Source organism: Carassius auratus, chromosome 11 (genome assembly GCF_003368295.1).
Source record: "Carassius auratus strain Wakin chromosome 11, ASM336829v1, whole genome shotgun sequence".
Classification (NCBI taxonomy): Eukaryota; Metazoa; Chordata; class Actinopteri; order Cypriniformes; family Cyprinidae; genus Carassius; species Carassius auratus.
The window spans coordinates 4,167,587-4,188,584 of record NC_039253.1 but is presented as its reverse complement, the minus strand read 5'-3'; the positions used below and the strand labels follow the sequence as shown (position 1 = coordinate 4,188,584).

Genomic DNA, 20,998 nt, shown 5'->3' with positions numbered 1-20,998 from the left:
ATATATATACACACAAACACACACAGAGGTATATATATATATATATATATATATATATATATATATATATATATATATATATATAGTCCTTTTTGTATGTGTATATATCTATTTATATCTATACATATATGTGTGTGTGTGTGTTAATAATGTGTTAACACAAACTCAATTTAACTGCACTCATTTTATGAAAGCACAATTAATGCATTTTCTGTATGACCCGTTGCTAAGCCCATAGTTGGAGAAATGCAGATGCACAGTGTTACCAACTTATCAGCTTTAGAAAAGTATTTAAAATACATTTAGAACAGATACAAATATGTGATTAAGTTGTGATTAATCATGAGTTGACACTTGCCACAATGATTGTGTGGATGTCATTATTCTCAACATTAGATCACTAACACATTGAGGTAAGTTTTTAGCCTTAGTTGCAAAGAATTACAAAAGAGTTGTAAGAGTTGCAAAACACAATCTCTAGAACAAAAACTATCTTTTTAAAAAAAGATATATTTGTTAAATTAATAGTACAAAAATTCCTGTAAGACCAAACCAGGTCTGTATCTTCCATCCGTTCCTCACACACGCTGGTAGTTTGATGAGGTAATTATGTGACTTTAATAAGAGGCTCAGTTTTGATTAAGCAGACGCTGTTCGGAGGGGACGATCCCGTTCCATGCACAGTGTTAGCTAAATGTGATGGGACACATTGACTGAGCATCATGTGTTGAGATTTGGCTTAAACATCCTCAGCTTAGCTGGATATTATTTATTGCATTTTCATGAGGAATTGTGTAAATGTTAAACTACTTAAATGCTAATCTGCTTAGTTAAGTCTGACTATTTTTTTTTCTTTTGGTCCTTAATAATTTCTAACATGTACGATGAACAATTTGAAGCTTTTAACAAGTGATTATCTCATACATTTCCCATATCTTGGCCTAAAGGGTTGAAAGGCACACATTTTGCATTCAGAACAACATAACGCTTCTCCGGAATTCATGTTTACACAATCAGAAGAGACAAGCTGAATACAAAAACCTAATTTTAACCACTAAACCCATCTCTAGCTCCCTCTCATGGAGTGAATGTAGAAAGAGAGACAGAGAGATAGAGGTAAATCTGGATTCATTGGACTGTGCTAAGAGCAGCTGGCGCTGCCATTTTGAGTGTGACCCAAGAGTCCAGTGTCTACACACACAAGCCTATTTATCAATCTGTATGGTACATTTATTCAGGACCCTAAATCACTTCAGTGCATCACTCATTTGGCACATTCCTAATGTTGTTATATATGCTCTTTTGACTTATAACCACCTAGCAAGTACATAGCTGTGCAAGAGCTGTATGTGATGACTAAATCTAGCCTACAGTTACAGTATACATTGATGCACATATTATATGTACACTAAAGCCAAAAACAAAACTATTTAAATCACTCACGATCTTGAAAAGTGACAGCAGAGTGAGTGTTAGTGTGTGTGTGTGTTTGTTTTAAGGGGGTGGTGACTATAAACCTACACTCAAAATGCCCATTCAGAGGGATACTTGAACGTAGGGCTGGGCGATAATTTGATAACGATAATTATTGTGATATAATTTCCCTTGATAAAATTATATGAAGAGTTCGATAACTGTTCGATATAATGTTTATGCGTCAAAAGCGGAACGAAACAGCGCGACTCATTCGAATGCCATTCATTCAAAGTTCAAACTGCCGTGTGGCACGAGCTCAGCAGAGCAAGATGCGTTTACTCGGTACTCACTTGACTCTAAGCAGTGCTGTGAGATCCAGGTGTGAAGCGATTGAATTTAGCGATGAACACGAATGACTCTGTGATGTAGTTTAAAGCCAAACAGAAGAAACACTGTGTGCAACGAGACAGTCAGAAGGCTTTTCAATCTACACATCACTTTCATTTACCATAGATTTACTGTAGTAACACTGCATCATGGTATTGTGGCAGAAACTTGGGATATTCAGACTGAATTTTATTACAGGAGTAATGGTGTATAATTGTAGTATGTATTTGTGATTAAGTTATATAGCATTTGTACATTTATACTGAATGTTTTAAAGGTGCACTGTGTAATTTTTTGCACCATGTAGCGTTGAGGTTGCGATTTGCAACCAATGGCTCAGTCCCCCGCTCACCCCTCCCTTTAGAGAAGCTACAGTGGCCGACACAGGTAAAGATGTCATCGGTAAAAACCCCAGAAGCAATGAGATTTCTTTACAAAGGTAAATCAAGGAATTATATTTACTTTAGTGCTGCATCGATGTCATCAATTACATCGACTACAAAAATACGTTGACGTCCGTGAAATGCGTCGACGCGTCACAGTGTTTACATTTCGCTCAATCTAAGGTATGGAAAAATGGAAAAAAATATTGTAATTATTTTTTTGGTCATATCGCCCAGCCCTACTTGAAAGTAATGAATGGGTTTGGTCCTTCTGGTGATTTTCAAGTTATATAGCTTAAACACATGTTAGGTAAAAAAAAATAAAAAATAAAAATGTATTGCCTGAATGCACTGTAAGTCGCTTTGGATAAAAGTGTCTGCTAAATGTAATAATTGAGTTATAATAAGTGAGTTATATTTGCGTGTATGTGTGGAGGGCTTCATTTATCCACTGTGAGTTAAGTGTCACTTTGTAGACTACTGTTCAAAACTTTCAGGTCAGGAAGTCTCTTATGCTAATCAAGGACACATTTTCTTAAAGAAATACAGTATAAACAGTTTTTTTTTCTTCTTTTTTTTATGTAATTTATTCCTGTGATGAAGAGCTGACATTTCAGCAGCCAATTTAATGTGTCTGTGCTGAAGGAAAGTACACATTTGAAAAAAAAAAAAAAAAGGTAACTAGGTAACTCACGAGATAGAGCTGTAAGTTAACTTTTTTGCATGTTGCTCTGGTGTTACAGAGGTCAAAAGGTTTGTAGCAAAGACCACATAATTGTAGTGACAAGAATAAAACATCTGTAACTATCTCCAAAAATAATTAACCACAAGTATCACTCAAACAGAAGATTAATGTTTCAATATTACTATATAAAAACATTAAGATAAATATTACTATTGTAAAAAGACTTTTACTATAATATACAAAATAATAATTATTATATCATTGTATTTTACAGAAAACTGCAGGGTGACCTGTTATCATGCAGGACGCCTATAACCAACAATCATTAGAAATGTCTAAGGTTTTATTATAGATTATTAAATTATGTAAAAAAATTAGGAAAACATAAGCATACACTGAGTGAAAAAATCAACTATCACATGCATGCTACTGTGGTAAATGTATTCAGTGCACACGGGACACATGTTTTGCATTGCACAGCCCTGCTATGTTAAAACACATCCTTTTTTGTGCCATCTGTGTGTGCCAAAGAGAATAAATATAAAAGAGTCCCAACAGCAGTCAGCTAGTGCTCTTGAAAAACACGAAAGAAACACACATGCATGAACCCTCCATTAGCAGCCACTTAAGAAAATCACCCTAGACCTACCTGCACCACAATGAGACACAAAACCATAACAGTTAGGGACTGACATGAGCTAATCCTTAATGAAAGTATATTTCAATTGCCAAAAAAAATTAAAACATGCACCTGCTAATGCAAGCTATGAAGAACAGAATAATGGGAGTAATATCTGTAAAACGATCAGAGGCTCTTTCCTGAGGGAAGCGCGGGGACAGACATTCAGTGTGGTGGGGATATGTTACCCATTATGCCATTTCAGCTTTGATGAAGGGCACATGAGCAGGCAGCACTAATGAAATGGGGAACGGGAGAGAAAAAGACGGACAGGGAGCAAAAAGTAAAACTAATAAAAAGCAGCAGAGACAGAACCAATAAGTGTAGGAGAAAGCGGACATGATAAAGAAACCTTTAAATTCGCTTGGAACACAAAAGGAGATGTTTTGAAGCACATCTGAGCTGTTAATTTCCATACATTGAAACTTGAACATTAGCTGTCAAGCACCATGTTTGACTTCTAATATGTGCAAGCGTGATGAGATTTGAAGTGAATAATGACTAATTGCTCTTTTTCTGTCACAAAGTGTATGACTTTCCTCTAGTATAACTTGCATGGACCATTTTTACGGTGCCATTTATCATGTACAAATCTGAATTTCCTTTTTATAATATATAAAAAAAAAAATATATAATAGTAATAATAAAAAAAACTGAGGAATTATTCTGCTAACTTCACCATATGTGTTTGTAGCACACAATGGTGAGTAAAATAGAGTATTTACATTAATTTGGTCAAAATGAGCTAACAGTTCATCATAAAGTCAACATGAATCAAAATTAACCCCATTTAGGTCTTAATAAATGTCTCTGGCTTTACTGTACATAATTCTTCAAAGCACATTACTCTTAAATTTTTTTTTTTTTTCATTATAGCTAATATAAAATGTAATAACATTCCCCGTCTCAAAAACATTCATGCTCAGTCGATGCAATCATCGCTACAAAGGTAGAAAACAACATTAACCAATAATATTACAGCCTAATAAGTCTAACAATCCAATAAAATCTGAACTAATAAGTCCTGCCCTCCATCATAATTTATATCCTTTGGTCTTGAAACACTCTCTAAGGCTGCCAGACATACACGTAGGCAGGGCGTCTCTAATAATTCTGTTTGATTATTTGCTCTCGCACTGCCAAAAACTCTCTCAGTCTTGCTTTCTGGAAGCATTAGGTAATGCAGTGAGTTGGTTTAGTCCTGTTGTGACTCTGCCTCTAGGGCTGCCGAGGGCAATGTGACCTCACACAATGGCTCCTCTGCTTCTCTGTTTGCTAATACACACAGGCAGGCAGACACACAGACTGTCGAAAATATCATCTCACCGATCACGATCTGTTCAGATTAAGATTTACAACAGAAGGATCCTGAGATCTGACACTCACTGATCGTGAAAACGCACACCAGCTGACATTATCTCTGTTGCTGATAGAGTGTGAAATGAACCTGTGCAGAAGTCGACACAAACTCACACAATTCAGACTGGTAGAGCTGATGTACTGTACTTCGTGAGAGTGACATTAAAGAACTGTTTTCCCTTACTTTTCAGACGGTTAGCCAGGGAGACTAAACTGAATTAAACTGTTAATTCTGTCCATTTTTAAATAGATGCTGGCTCTTTGTGTATACTTTGCAGTACCTCGACTGGCCTGGTCCACGTGCTGTAGATCGTCCACAAACTTCATTACTTCAGGGTATTTCTCCTCACACGTCTCTGCCAGGAAGTGAAGTAGAGTGGACTTCTGATCAGCCGATTTAGTGTCCTTCAGCTGGGAGCCAAAGAGATGTATAGAGATGCAGACAGACATTAAATCAGAATTAAAAAAAAAAAATACAAATATATACATATATCCATCAAAAAGGGGAAACAAAAATGTTCAGAACATTACAGAAATAGAGAGAAATCAGAGAGAGGGATTCTTGAAGGAAGCCATCGGCGTCCACCGCCTTCACGTCTGACAAGTTAATTTGATAGTACACTGAAATTGCCGCCGGACTAGAAAAGCAAGACATTTTCATTGTCAGTTATGATTATCATCGTGGCACAAGGATACAGGCCCTTGTAGAAGTCAGTGCAAAAAGCATTTGATTAATGCTGAGAGCACAAACATTATTAAGCTCTTCTGGGTGGTGGTGCATGACGATTTAAGATGTTTGATTACTGTGTGTGTGTGTGGGGGGGGGGGGGGGGATAATGAGAGATACAGATCAAGTAAAAATGTTCAAAAAAAAAGTTCAAAATTAAAACGAGAGATGAAATTGAAGAAATCGACTTTGCATCTAGTCCATTTTAGTACTCAGCACTATCTCGCACTCTGCCATTTCTTTTAAATGTATGTGTTCTGACAGGCTTTGTGCTGGATATACACACTGGGTTCAACTGGATAATTGCAGTGTCAGAACATTTGGAAGCCGTGTGAAGCATTAGACAGATGAGGGGGGATGAAATTAGGTTTTGTTGCTCTGCCTGAAAGGGCTTCTCAAAAAAAAAAAAGTAAGAAATAAAAAGGCCAGATTCTACAAATTGCTTGTGCTGATTTCATCTGTGAAGTACGAAAATGACAATACAAAAAGAAACCCAAAATATCTAATCTGATCCTGCTGTCCAAGTCATTGATGTCTCTGAAAAATCTCAAATATCGGTTCTCAATCGGAAAAGGTTTCCAGGAAAGGAAAAAAAAAAGAAAAGAAAGAAAATCAACAGCATTCATCGAGATCCTGACGTTCATGACGTACTGAAGCGTCCTCTGCTGATGAGATCAAACAGTGACGTGCGAGTCACTTGCTCAAAGGGAAGCGCTTTCAAACCCTCTGACAACTAAATATGCTCAATAAACCCACTGTGAGCAAAAGAAGGAGATTCTGACAGGTTAAACTCAGAATAAAACAAACAAACAAACTATCAGATCAACAGAGGTAGAGAGAGATCATCAGGACAGGCCCTCAGGCGAGGAACTTGAAAGGCAGAAAACGACATCCTTTCTTTGTTACTCCTGCCCATCAGGGACTCGATCACTGTGCAGATATAGTGTTCCTCTCTCTCTGCAGTGAGGACAGATCACTCCATTAGTTGTGATGTATGAGGCCCTTAAGTGGGTATAAGGACACGTTCAAAGACGAGTTTTGATATGCAACATAAATGAGCTGAAGATTTATATTCGTAGAGAATATATTATCTATCACCAGTTACTGCACACATACAAACATAGGCACATACAACCATTCAGAAGTTTGGGGTCAGTATATGTATGTATATATGTATTTATTTCTGCAAGAATGCATTCAATTGATAAAATAAGCATTAAAACTTTCTGGTTCAAATATTAAACCAAAAACGTAAAAAAAAAAAAAAAAATGTTAAGGATAAAACAACTCTGTGTGACTTGTGTTCTTTATTCTCAGTCTTCCAAAGCTATACAATAGTTTTGTGTGAGGAGCAGACCAAAATGTTCGAATCCTCTACACATTATGTGTGGAGAAAAATGTCAGTGAACATTCTTCAAGGGTTCTCCTTTTGTGTTTCACAGAAAACACAAAGTAATTTGTGTTTGGAAAAGCATGACTGTGGGAAAATAATGACCGACATTTCATTTTGGGGTTATTCCTTTATAAAACATGTGAATGCGACCATGTCCCATACAGTCTTCTGTCTTTTATCAGGTCTTCTAGGAGACTTGATGAGCAGAAAAACATTCATTATCCTCGAGAAAGTCACAAATGCATTGATAGCCGACTGAGTTTTAACACCACACAGAAGGGAAAAGTAGTGAAAGGAGTAATGAATAAAATGGATGGCTAATAAGAAAGAAAAGAGAGAGGTGGATCAACCCTGATAAAAAAAAAAAAAACAACAACAATGCCGAGTCACCATGGAAACCTTAGTAAATCTGCATGGCTGCTGTGAAAATTAACCATACAGCCCTTCTGCCCTTTACCACTCAACTAAATCAGAAAATTTTACTCAAACGTTATCATTAGAGGGCTTTACCAGTGGTGCAAGACGACTGCTAAGGTTTTGCAAAAGGATACAGACATAACTTATTAGTGTGATATTAACACACCTGACTAAAGAGAATATAAAGACAAGCACATATATGTTTTTATAACGTCAGTATGCCGAAACTTATCTCTAAAAACAAAAGAAATAGCCATAAACTGTTTTTTGGTCTCTGCAGTTTGATAGATGCCAGAAGATAAGGCTATTGTGGACTTGAGTTCTTGATAGTGTTAAATCAAATGAGATCTTCTCGAACGCCAGTCGTTTTTAGCGAAAGGCACTTTAGATGGGCTGGCCGATAGGGGTCAAGGTAACGGGAAATGTGCGGTAGGGGACTGAAGGACGCAGAAGCACTCGTGCCTGATGGTGACTCAGCTTTGGCTCCTTCACAGACATTGGAGGAACATAAATTATCATCTTATCAGCTTATTCCCAAAAACAGAAAGCAGGAGGTTAATTTTGGCGGGTGTGTTTCAAACATTGAGAGCTCTGATAAATAGTGGCTAATAATTCACAAAATAGGTAAATATGGATAGCAAATCACACGTATGACTTTAGGGCTGGTTTTGCTGGATGAAATGACGCATGTTCTTATGGATTACACTTGCTCTGTTTCTAATAAACCAGCCCAAAACAGCTTCTAGACTTCATGAATTTGATTCAAAAGCTAAGGCTAGCATCTGACAATGCTTGTATCGACAAACAGCTCCATTGAACACATCTGACCATATTTCAATCTATTCTGCAGACTCTGTAAATGTTTCCACGGACAAATTGTGGACAAATCTTGTTTGCCAAATCTTAGACACGTGCTCTTTCTCTCTGTTCTTACCTTGCAGAGAGAGCTGAGGTTAAAGCCAAAGGACTGGGCGTTCCGCGAGCCAGCGTTCATGAAGTTCCCCATGAGCAGAATGAGTTCCAGCAGCCTGCTGAAGGCTTTGCTCTTCTTCACCTCGTCGCACGCTGCGTTCACCGCCATGATTTCTGGACGCAAGTTACTCACTTGCTCTTCAAACTGCAGCTTAAACAGGATGGAGTTCAGCCTGGGCCTCAGACGCTTCACACTACTCATCTGAAGAAGAGGAAATAAGCAGAAATAAATGTAAATCTATTTGGAATATAACCTAAGGACACTTGCAAACTAAATGGCTACGGTTTAATCTTATAATTCAATTCTAATAAAATTAATATATTCGTATTAAACCATATTAAATCAATGTAATGTCAAATATTTTTATTCCATTGAAACTGCTCTTCCATTACGAGTGGATCTACGTGTATGTGTTTAAATTAAAGCATGCGTATATGTGTGTTTGTGTCTGTAGTGTGCATTTAGTGGTTATGGAGAGGAGGGCGTTGAGCAGGACACAATTTGCCCCAATTAGCTATCACTAATTAAGGGCGTAATTAAGATACTCAATACAGAGATATGATTAATATGTCTAGAGCTGTTTTCCATAATCAGATATCATCTCTTGTACATGCACGCACACTGCAATCAGTCTGCAACTGTAAATAAACCCATGGAGCATTTTATCCTTGAAGACTAGCGACAATGGACCAAAAGCACAACAAATCTATACTGAAACAGTATCAGTGACTGATGGAAAGAAAGGAGAAAATGGGAAGAGAAGGTAAAGAAAATAGGGCAAAGCCAAATGCCTAATTTATGTGTGTAAACATTCAGAAAACTTGTAGCAAGCATCTTCTGTGCGTGTTAGTCAGTGCTAATCTGCAATGAAACAGACTCCGATTCAAAGCTCTCCTAGCCATAAATGTTTGAGGGAGATTTGTACCCACCCCCCCAAAAAATGCAGGCACACTCAGCATATACAAGGAATTATTTATTAGAGCTTCTAAAAGTCAGCAAAGTAAGAATTATCAGGGAGGTTCAGTGATGCTGGAAATCACATAATAGCTCCTGTATATGAGACACTTTAGGGACTTCATGACACCAGGCACATGGTTCAACGAAAAAAGACAAAACTGTATATTTTAACAAAGGCATAAAAAGATGCTTTCAGTAATGAATTAATGATGAGAAGCTGGAAGTTTTGCAAACATGTTGTCTTGTAGAATGTTATCTGAAAGCTACCAAAAAAATTAAAAAACAACATGAAACAGCATTAGCAATTTTGTTCCTGTTGTGTGACATTTTTATTTTTACAAATATTCTGAAATACGACTATCATGTAGGGAAGGACTTGATCTTGATTAAAATTGGATTGGATCATGCTAATTATGATATTATACAAGTGCATCTCAATAAATTATAGTGGAAAAGACATTCTATTTATTTCAGTAATTCAACTCAAATTGTGAAAATCATATATTAAATAAATTAAATGCACACAGACTGAAGTAGTTTAAGTGTTTGATTCTTTTAATTGTGATTTTTGGCTCGCATTTAACTCAACAAATTAGAATATGGTGACATGCCAATCAGCTAATCAACTCAAAACACCTGCAAATATTTCCTGAGCCTTCAAAATGGTCTCTCATTTTGGTTCACTAGGCAACACAATCATGGAGAAGACTGCTGATCTGACAGTTGTCCAGAAGACAATCATTGACATCCTTCACAAGGAGGGTGAGCCACAAACATTCATTGCCAAAGAAGCTGGCTGTTCACAGAGTGCTGTATCCAAGAATGTTAACAGAAAGTTGAGTGGAAGGAAAAAGTGTTTAAGATGCACAACCAATCGAGAGAACCGCAGCTTTATGAGGATTGTCAAGCAGTACTGATTTAAGAATTTGAGTGAACTTCACAAGGAATGGACTGAGGCTGGGGTCAAGTCATACAGTACAGACGTGTGAAGGAATTTGGCTACAGTTGTCATATTCCTCTTGTTAAGCCACTCCTGAACTACAGACCTGGGCTAAAGAGGAGAAGAACTGGACTGTTATATATATGTTATATCTGAACACTCAAAACCTATGTCTAGTACAAGAGTAGAACAATAAAAATGTAAACATGAAAAGTATTTCAATCATAGGCAAAAATTAATAAATAATAATACATTATTTTTAAATTATCTTTTAGAATGTAATTTATTCCAGCAGCCATTAATCCAGTTTTTAGTATCAGAGAATCCTGCAAAAATCATTCAATATGCTGATTTGTTAGAGATTTTTTTTTAATACACATATTTATAAATCGAGGCATTGTGATATTAACTGTCTGAATGCACATTACCCCTTATATGCATGTGTTGTTCAAAAAAGTACATGAAACCAATTCAAATCCATCCACCCACAGGGAAAACGGCATGATACCAGCTAAACTTTACTGCTGAGTCCTCAAGGTAAGACATTCAAATCATCCTTTAAAGTCTAAACTCAAATGCACCTGCAGACGGGAGTGGAAGTAACACTGTGGTGCCTGCCACTCAGCATGTGACAGTATTCAGAAGGGAACAACTTTTCAAGTGTTTCAAGTATTATTCTTTATCAGGAAGCTAAATCATAATTTCACACAACCACCCAGAGTGTCTGCCGAACAACAGAAGCATTTCAGTGTGTGTGTGTGTGTGTGTGTGTGTGCGTGTGTGGGTCCCAGTAGACCCTGAACACACTTGCTACGTCTCCAGCGTATATTGCCTGCTGGAGGACTCAATGGGGAACGGGACACACACACTTGTTTCATCTTTCTGCTTCTAATGTCTGGCGGAGTTAGTTTGCCTGATTTAAACTTTTTCTCTCTGTGCACCTTGAACTAAGACCTGGTAAAAAAAAAAGGGGGGGGGGAGTTGCTATGGCAACAGATTATTTATCTTCTTCGTGAATTTTCCGGTAAACGCTGTAGCTCTTTACTCTTAGCTACACCTGACTAAAGCGAAATAGTTTATCAGGAGCTAAAAAATACTGCATGTAACCATTATAAACTTTTATTTGGAGAAACAAATCAGATGGCTGAAACAGAAGTATTACATACGCCACATGCAGACGCTTACAAACAATCACCCTATATGATTTTAAGGTCCCAACAGTTGCATGCTATATTTTATGGTCCACTTAGCAGGCAGCAAACAAACGGTTCAAAGTTCTGGCTCCAGAAAAGAACAAAGAGTACAAAACTGCTTGCAATGGCACTATGGGAGATTAAGAATTCCTTTTGAACTGGATAGTTTTCTGAACTGCAGATGCATCATTTCCTGCTGCCCACGCATACATAAACCACAGTTCCATATGCCCTATTATATAACAAACACCCCAAACACAGTGACAGGCCACACTGTTGCATGAAACAATTCCTTTGTGCCTTTCACTTCCATTTCATTTTCAAAACAGCTAGACCCCTTTCTCTTATTCCAGCATAACCGTTGTCTCAAAAAGTCAAGTGTAATGAGCCTAAAACAATGGGAGCAAACCAACCTGTTAGAAGCTTTGTGAGCAAATGCTTGCAAACACCAATAATTAATCTGTAAATCTCCAGCAGGGTCAGCTGTTGAACTGTGCCATTGGTGACTGTGTTAACCGATCGATCAGTTGTTCAGAGGTGAGCTGCATGTACTTAAACTATGACAAATCCAAACGGCAGAAAAGTCACAGTAGTCTGACAACTTTTTTAAAGCTAGACTTCCCACATCTCGACTTTTGAGAAAAGCTCTGAAATGGATCTCACACATTCAAAGATGAGTTGTCAAAAACATTCAAATATGGGAAAAGCCTTCATTATCATCTCAAATGACAACTCTTAAACATATCATAACACTATCCCACAGTGATATCTAAATCAACACAGATGACTATAAAGCTTTTATGAGTATAAAACGTGTTCACAAAATGTATTTCATATCAAGAGGTATCAAACTGATTCAAATTGATATTGGGGAGCAATCTGGTAATCATAACCGGTAACAATTTGGTAGCTTAATTAATGCTTCATCAATATCATATTTTCATGTTATGACTGATCATTAGTGTGATTAAATGATTAGTGTGATTAAATGATTGTGAGTGTTAGATAATGACAGATGTAATTTAAATGCACAAATAGGGGAGATGAGATTAGCAAAATTAATCAATTCAAAAGAAACATTTTGTATTTAAATCATAGTTCAGACTACAAAACCATAACAGGCAAAAATTGTGTTTGCTTCAGTTCTAGAAATTCAGCCAATTATTTTTATGTTGGTTCCAATGAGCTGTAGATAAGTTTAGTTTACCCCAAAAGTGTATACATTTGCTCTTTTTAAAAAAATACTCTGGCTCAGCTAGAAAACAATGTGGTACAACAAGTTAAACTAACATTTTGTGAATATAATTTATTATTTAAAACCTTATTCACATTCACTATGGGCGACAGCAAGAGCGGTTCTATTAACTACAGAGTAAACAGTAAAGACAGCTAGGTTGAAACAATATTAATGTGTCAGGTCTACCATATGCATTTTCCATTAGAGAATTACAGTAATTCCTTCTCTGTTCACAGACACAATACATCTATCTTGGGTTGTACAATATGTACTTGTTTTGTTTTTTTGTCTAGATGATATCAGTTTCTGTTTCAATTTAAGAGATTAAATCTTTTGTAGAGGGACAAACACAACATCGACCTGAGAAAAGTTTAAATAAAAAAAATTACCAATGACTCCTTACTGGACATGTCACTAGACTAAAGAGTAAAATCATATGAAAACCATTCAGAATTGAGAAGAGAGAGAGAGTGTCTGTGTGTGTGTGTGCGTGTGTGTGGGGGGGGGGGATTACCACTACTCCAAACTGCTCCGGTTCAGAGAGGTTGGCAAATTCGCTCTTGTACTTGACCAGTGCGTTCAGCTGTTCTTGTTCAGGCAGGTACTTCACAAGATTCTAGAGAGGAGAACAAGACAAAGAACTCGTGTTACAAAGAATGTGTGCTACATTCATTCAATTAACCGTTCAACTTTAACCTTCAATCTAATTGTTGATGGTTTAGTTCTAGTGTCTAGCCATTTAGAGGAGCTCCTCATCTAAATCGACTTTCTGCCAATTAATGACACACTAGACTAAATGAAGGGACGATATATCTCCCTGGGGAATTCTGAGGTTAAGCACCTTGCTCAAGGGCAAAACAGCACTTGAGCAGACCTGTGATATCAGTAACCCCTCAGTCCATGGGTTGCCCAGGCTGGAAATAAAACTACAACCTGCTCATTAGCAGATCTAAAACTAAAAAACTCCATAAAATAAATCAATAATGCAATAACTTTATTGTGATACATACCATTAATATTATTTTAACTTATTTGATTTGATTGAAAATAATAAAGGTCACAGACTCTGACATTTTCTTTTTTTAGCTTCAGACTATGATTCCTGCTAGTTGATATTTTCAACCTATTTTAGAAAACGTATTGTTTTCATTTGTTGCACATCTCCTAGCAACGAGACATTTCTGTGTTAGTTTGTTGTGTTCAGAATGACTTGAAAGTCTGATAGTGAGTGATCCTCACTAGTCTTAGTGTTTGATGCCCACATTTTCTCCTCTCTAAATATTTAGAAAGTCCCAAGTGTGTGATGCCTAATGTTTTAAAATCTGCTCAGGTCTAAAAAGTTGTTTGATTTTTACGCCAAATTCTAGAGTTATAGAACTCACACCCAAGTCCACTGATTTTCCATTGCACATATCAAAAAAAAAGTTGTAAATGAGTTGAAAGGTATTCACACCATTGGACTAACACAGCTTTATGATACAATGTGGTTTTATCTCAAAGCATTGGTAGCACAATGATGTTTCGTTATCCATTTCAGCATCTCTTTTCCCAAATCAGCAGCTGTCAATCTCCATTTAGTCTGTCTCATAAAAACCAAATGCTACGAGAAAATACTTGAAATGTTTTAGCAGCAATTGAATCCTTTTTATGCATGCAATCATGTGAACATGTCTATCCACAGCGTGTGTTCTCTTAACCTCTCGTGTACCCTTGTCACTCTCCACGAGATCATTAAATCGTAGATATATATATAGATCTCCAGCTATTCTCCTTTATTAACGTATTGCAATCTTCTTGTTTTTTGAATCCGTTAACTCATAGGTATTGGCATGAAGCACTACAACATAAATGCACTTTTAATTAACTGCTTATCTGTAGGGGTTCAGGAGAGTCAGGAAGCACCTCTCTCAACCTCTCTTCCTTCAAAAGGAAAAAACTTTGAAGCTTCATATAACCATAAATTAACTGGTTTAGTTTATTTCCAAATGGCCACTTCATTAGTGCACATGAACATGAGCCAAATAGATGGACGGCCACTTTTGTCTATTTCAACTCCAAAATGAAATATAGGGTAAAGATGCAGATGGATACTTCTGATGTTCCCATCTCAGTCATTAAGATAAATATGAGGCTGCTTGTGGGAAGCATTATAAAATAACAAAGCCCAGTTATGGATCTGAAGTAGTGGATATTTTAAAACTATAATAGTGAATGAGAACCTTCTGTGCATTGAGCTAGTGAAAAATACATAAAGTTGAGCCTGACATCCACGCTGAATGATAAAAAGCAGGCGGAAATCAAAGAGAGGGAGAATGTTTAATGTATCTATAAAACAAAAATGAAATATATGCATTTAAACCATGCAACTGGAGAAAAGTGTCAAGCAGACGATTCTGTTATGCCGCTGTGCAGTCCTTCTATGATGTGTTTGATGAAAATCCAAAACCATGAGAAACAATAGTGTATAGTGACGCAGTCGTAGACCATCTCCTTCATTATAACAGCTGAAAAATGTGTTCTAATGTGCATGTGCATGAGACATGTTTGTAAAGCTATTCATAATTACCATGTATCAGTTATACAAGCACCCTATAACATAGATGTGCCGCTGAAAAATGTATTTGGAATTGCTCACATCTGTGGCTGTCCTCTGTGAACATGGGCATGCTTGAAAGGTCATGAATGGTGATGAGAGGTGATGTTACCTGGATCATGGGCTCAGTCAGCTGATCCTCGTCCACCTCTAAAATCATTCTCCTGATCTCCTCATAGGGCATACGGAACGACCCCAGGAAAATGGCTAAGGTAGCGAGAGAGACAGAGTTTACATCAAAAACTCCCTGGAGTAATTCATCAACAAGCCACACACACTCTTTGTTTTGGGAGCATGTGTGTATGTCCACAGCATGGTGATAATATCTGATAAAAAGAAAGAATGAGCTTGACGCTGTCTGCATTTGAAACTCACTTCAACTGGTGGAGACGAAGGCCAGATGAGGCAGTATCAAGATAACATTCATATATCAAGACAACAGGGTTTTCACCTCTGCCTGCATTTGTCACAAATACTCACAGTTCCCGAGCTAAAATCCCATTTCAGAAGAATGGCAATAAAGGGGAGGTGAGAGAAGGAGTAAGTGAATGACAGAAGGATGAAAAAAAGGGTGAGGGACAGTGATCTGACTGGCGGGGTGTTCAGCTGGGACAGGAACATTTCATTTCTCCCTTTCCCTTTTATTACAGAACTCTGCTTATTGCCACAGAGACACTCGGCCAAATGAATTGGTGTGAATACATGCAAATCAAAAACAGAGAAAAAGTAAAGAAGAGGGGAGAAAAGCAGTTTAAATGATTCAAAACAGATGCAAAGAGAAGTGTCTGTGAAAGATGGAAAGAGAGAGAGAGAGAAGATGTTGTGTAAAGGCACAAGACAGGTGTTTTTATGTACCTCAAGGTTCTGAGGAAAAAAAAAAAAGGACAGACGCAAGGAAAAAAGGACACCTGAAAACTTGTTTTGATTCACATACCTTTCTGCTCATCTGTACTATGTGTGTTATTGTTGGTCTATGCACATGCTATACTTTTTATTGCATCTAGTGTTATGTTATGACTGTTAGGTTTTTGAGACTGAAGCTCAAGTTTGTTGCAACCCTCCACCCTAGCTAATGTTTAAATTGATTAAAAATGATTTAAAACTTGATTACCAAACAAAACAAAACAAAAAAACAAAGATTACTGGTTCAGACTCACAGAGGTTCTGTGCTATCTTTGGATCCAGCACCTTCAGTTCTTTGACTCTCTTTCTGATGGATTTCTTCTCCAGTTCCTCCTCTTCTCGTCGAGCTGAAAATCATCATCGACAAAAATGTATTACCACATCCAAGTACATGCAGAAAAAAAAAAAAAAAAAACCAAACACAGACAGCCACAAAACTGACGCTTGAAGCATACTAATGGGCTACAACAGTAGGAACACATCAGTCCGTGGTTAATTTTTCACCATTACTGTCAGTCACATGTGGGAAAGAAACTAGCATTTCAACTTAAACACCACTGAACAGAAAACACTGAATAATTAAAGAGGAAAGCCTAAAGGGAAATCGATTTAATGAGGACCCGTGGGGTTCTGTGATATGTTGACCTCTCGGGGTCAGATGATGAGCAGGGTGGCATTGTGTAAACATGTCATGTTGACGAGAGGGTGATGTAACGTGTGCTGAATGGAAAACTGCACACTTTTAAACACCCATAGTGCTCGAGCAATGCTTTGATTTGAACAGGTCCATGTCCATCATTGTGCAGCTTAAATGTAAACTTGTCTGTGATGCCCAAAACTGCAGTCCAAGTACGTAGATTCGATTTGAACATGTCAGTGGTGTCCCAAAACACTTTCTAGCTAGATAGCTTTAACTAACCTCATCTATGACACTCAAAATGCTATCAAGTAGATTCAATTTAAATGTATCTATGATGCCCAAAAACTCTAAGCAGGTCAAATTAATCTGAATCCGACTTCGAGGTCCAAAAATTCTGCCCAGGTAGGTAGATTCAATTTGAACATGTCCAAAAATACCGTCTAGGTAGCTCATTAGGTTTTGAGGCAGAGCCAATGAGTGTGAAATGGTCATGCTGAGAGAGTAAGGGGATTGGTCTTTGGCAAGACAGCTGTGAAGAATGAGATTAGAGCCACACAGCTGTGATGACTGTAGTAAATGGGGTCACACTCACAGACACACTGTATGCATTTAGCTTGCTATGCATGGAGATTTAAAGCTAAATATTAGCTAAATATATGGAGCTAAATATTTTTATACCATGTTTCTCTGTCTTTCGTGTGGCTTTTAAAACAAATTAAATTTAGGAGACCATGCAGAGGTCATTGACTAAAGGTGAAACAGTTCCCACTTCAGATCTCAGAAGAGAGATAGTGAGTGATGAATACAAAAAAAGAGAAGATAGATGATAAGAGGAGCAGATGGAGGGCAGGGGGTTTCAATACAAGTTTAATTATTTAAAACACCAGATTAAGAGAAGTAAACGCAAGTCTCCGGAGAGAAGTGCATAATTGTCTTGTGCACTAATTAACATGGCTGTCTGGATACCAACAAAACACAGGAGTGGGCTTAATCTACAGGAAAAGAGCCCTATTCAGATGCACAGCTAAACCACAACAGCACACCTTTTACATTCACACATAGAGATGACAGTGACTGCAAAAGAAAGTCAAAGTGACTAAACAACACCACAGGTTATACAGCAACTACACTGTAAAACCGAACAGTGAAATTAATCAAATGAAATTAGTTAATTGCACTCAAATAATAACGAAAGTTAATTGGACTTAATTTAAATAAGTTCTGTTAACTCAAAAATTTGTTGTAGTGAGGTGAACTTAAAATGATTGTGTTTTCTAGTTCCCAACATGCTTTGCATCAGAAAACAAGGGAAATAAATTTAGAAATTAAGTGTTATTTTGTGTGTTTTTACACAAGATTAACATAGAGGGACATAAGTTAATACATAAATGTTGTGTTATATTAGATTTTACAAAGGTTTATGTTATGTTGGATTTGTAGTGTTACCGTTGTGGTGAAGAGTAGAGTCTGTGGTTAGACTGAGGATGGACAGCAAAAGCCTAATTTTGAGTGTATTTCCCACATTATAGGAGTTGAAAAATAGATAAAATTATGAGTGAATTACTCCCTAATTATAAGTTCAGAAATATAATTATTTAAGATAACTCTGAGATATTTTAAGGCAACTGGAATTAAGTTTTTTAAGTTTATGTAAACTTAAAACATTTAAAAACATCACTTAAATGTTTTTGTGTAATCTGTTACAAAATATTTTTTGAGTTCTGTGAACTTATCAGGGTTTACAGTGTAGCTATTTTCCAACAAAGAGAGCTGCCTACCTAAACTGCACTGCAAAGCACTAGGCCAAAAAGTGAGAAAGGCCAAAAGTGACACCTTTTGGTCAGTCCATGACAGCAGTATATACTATAATTCCGGAATGTTCAGAAAGTTTGAGGCTGGTAAGATTTGTGATATATATTTTCACATTATAATCGATGTTGAAAACAGTTCTGCTTTTTTTCAGGATTCTTTGATTAATCAGATTATCAGCATTTATTTGTTATTTTCTTTGCAAAATTTGAAATATCCTTACTGTCACTTCAATGTAATATTTTCTAACTGAATAATATTTTATTAATAATTGTAATTTGTAAAAAAGGAAATTAAATAAATAAATAAATAAAAGTTCTGACCCCAAAGGTTTGAACAGCATTTTATATTTGTAAAACTGATTCAATTTTAGTTAGGATGCCATCCTAGAAGACATTCTTCTATGTAGGGAAGTAGACCGCAAGGCAGCTCACTGGGTTCCAAAGCCCTGTTGAGTATCGTCTCTGGTTGTTTATGTTTTGTTTTACTTAAATACCCAATGGATGGAGTCAGCAGGAAGGGACCACATGCAGGAAAAACTCACTCTCCATACATCCACACACTTACTGTACTTGAGTGGCTCTTCCACAGGTTCACTCTCCTCAGACACTTTAGTGAGCAGAGAAAGGATGGAGAAGATAGAAAAAAGAACAAGAATCAGTGACAGCAGCCAACAGAAAAAGACAGAGAGAGCCAGAAAAAACAAAAGACAATGAGATAGAAACAGAAAAAAGAGCCTGAAGACCAAGAGAAAGTAGAGACGTGATTTCTCATTAAATTCCACAATTAATTGTTAATTATGCTAAAACTCTGGAGCGGACCAATTTGATTTGGCGAATTGTGGGATGGCTAGAACTTGAGAAAGTAAAACCCTAAAGAACTAATTGTAATCAGCAAGATGGAGGAAGATTATTAAAGATTCATGTTCTCTATGTAATTGGAACAAATTGGCTGATTTATCCTGTATATCTCATGCAGATCTCTAAGACCAATCCAAACACTGACAGATGTAGCACATGAAATGCATGACAGCAGGCCTGTGATGTACAGATATAGGGCACTCTAAACACAAGAGTCCGTGAAGAGCTGGAATATCGATCTGAAAGCACAGCCCTCTCACCACCCCTCTATCTAGCCGTTCCATTCATATCACCCCTCTTCTACAGAAGGAGAAGAAAGCAACTGTGTGTGGGATAAAGATATGCAGTATTGATCTGTTCATCATGAATAACAGCCGTGCCATCAAAACTATGCCCATTCATTACACACACACACTAAACAGATGATGCATATGCGTGATTCACGGCACCGTCTCTCAGAAGCCCACAAAACCAATGTGTGTGTAACGGCCTTCACTGCTTGAGTGTATAGCTAATAAATTTATGATATTATGGCCTATTTAAAGCATCCAAGGATTGTGTTTTATCTCGCCTTTGAATTGGAAAGCATGTGGTAAAGAATTTATTTCTTAAAGGAATAGTTCAATAGATTCAATAACTAAATCTATTATCCGCTGGCTTTTGAATTATTGCAGAAAATATCCTCTGTAACCAACAAAAGTGCATGATTCTAACACATTTAGTTCATCGAGATAATCCTCACAAATGAACACACTGTATGGACAATGTATGAAAGTAAAAAGCGAAAGTTAAGGTATTTGCATAACAACAGCCTCACCACAGCTAAGCTTTCTGACAACGCATTGTTTATTTGGAATCTACACATTTGAGTTTGAGTAGTATAGACACTGTAAAAGCAGTCTAGTGAGTATGTGTTATGCCGTTCAGTTCGATCTTGTGTTTCATCTGTGTTCATAAATCTATAGATTCAACTCCACCAAACTGAACTATATATTGCCTCACTTACAAGCACAGCTGATTAATATTAAACAGACAAATACATTTTGTCGTAGACAAAGAAGAGTGCTTTAAAAGGTCTTTCAGACAGGTAATTTTTCACATGCTATGTACTACACTGTCACCATATCAAAGGGCACATTAAAGGCCAAGCAAAAGTCACTAAACATCTGGTGAGCGAAGTTGCAGCAAGAACGCTAGTGTTGCAGATCTAAGCCAATTCTGTGATTCCTGCCACACCGTTGTAGTGAGAAGTCGTTAACCCCATCAATTAACATTTAGATCGCTAATGAAAGGGCAACTGACATGAAATGGTCTAACATGGTGTCTCCAAATGTCACGAAGACTATATATATATATATATATATATATCTAATGAAGGACTGGCAGTGATGCAGATGAGAGTGTCGATACCAAAGTATCTCGTATAGAAATAAAAGCTGTGTGCTTT

At 37.0% G+C, this 20,998-nt stretch overlaps 1 protein-coding gene across 1 annotated transcript in view; it reads right to left on the bottom strand.

Annotated features, from left to right (window-relative positions):
* The window catches only part of LOC113110818 (protein diaphanous homolog 3-like), a 211,720-nt gene that overhangs the window by 112,517 nt on the left and 78,205 nt on the right, over nt 1–20,998 (bottom strand). Inside the window, exons 13-17 of the mRNA XM_026275020.1 lie at nt 16,497–16,589; nt 15,452–15,546; nt 13,261–13,362; nt 8,381–8,620; nt 5,191–5,320 (exon numbers count right to left, since the gene is read on the bottom strand). Of these exons, the coding sequence (XP_026130805.1) occupies nt 5,191–5,320; nt 8,381–8,620; nt 13,261–13,362; nt 15,452–15,546; nt 16,497–16,589 (660 nt within the window). The remainder of the gene's footprint in view (nt 1–5,190; nt 5,321–8,380; nt 8,621–13,260; nt 13,363–15,451; nt 15,547–16,496; nt 16,590–20,998) is intronic.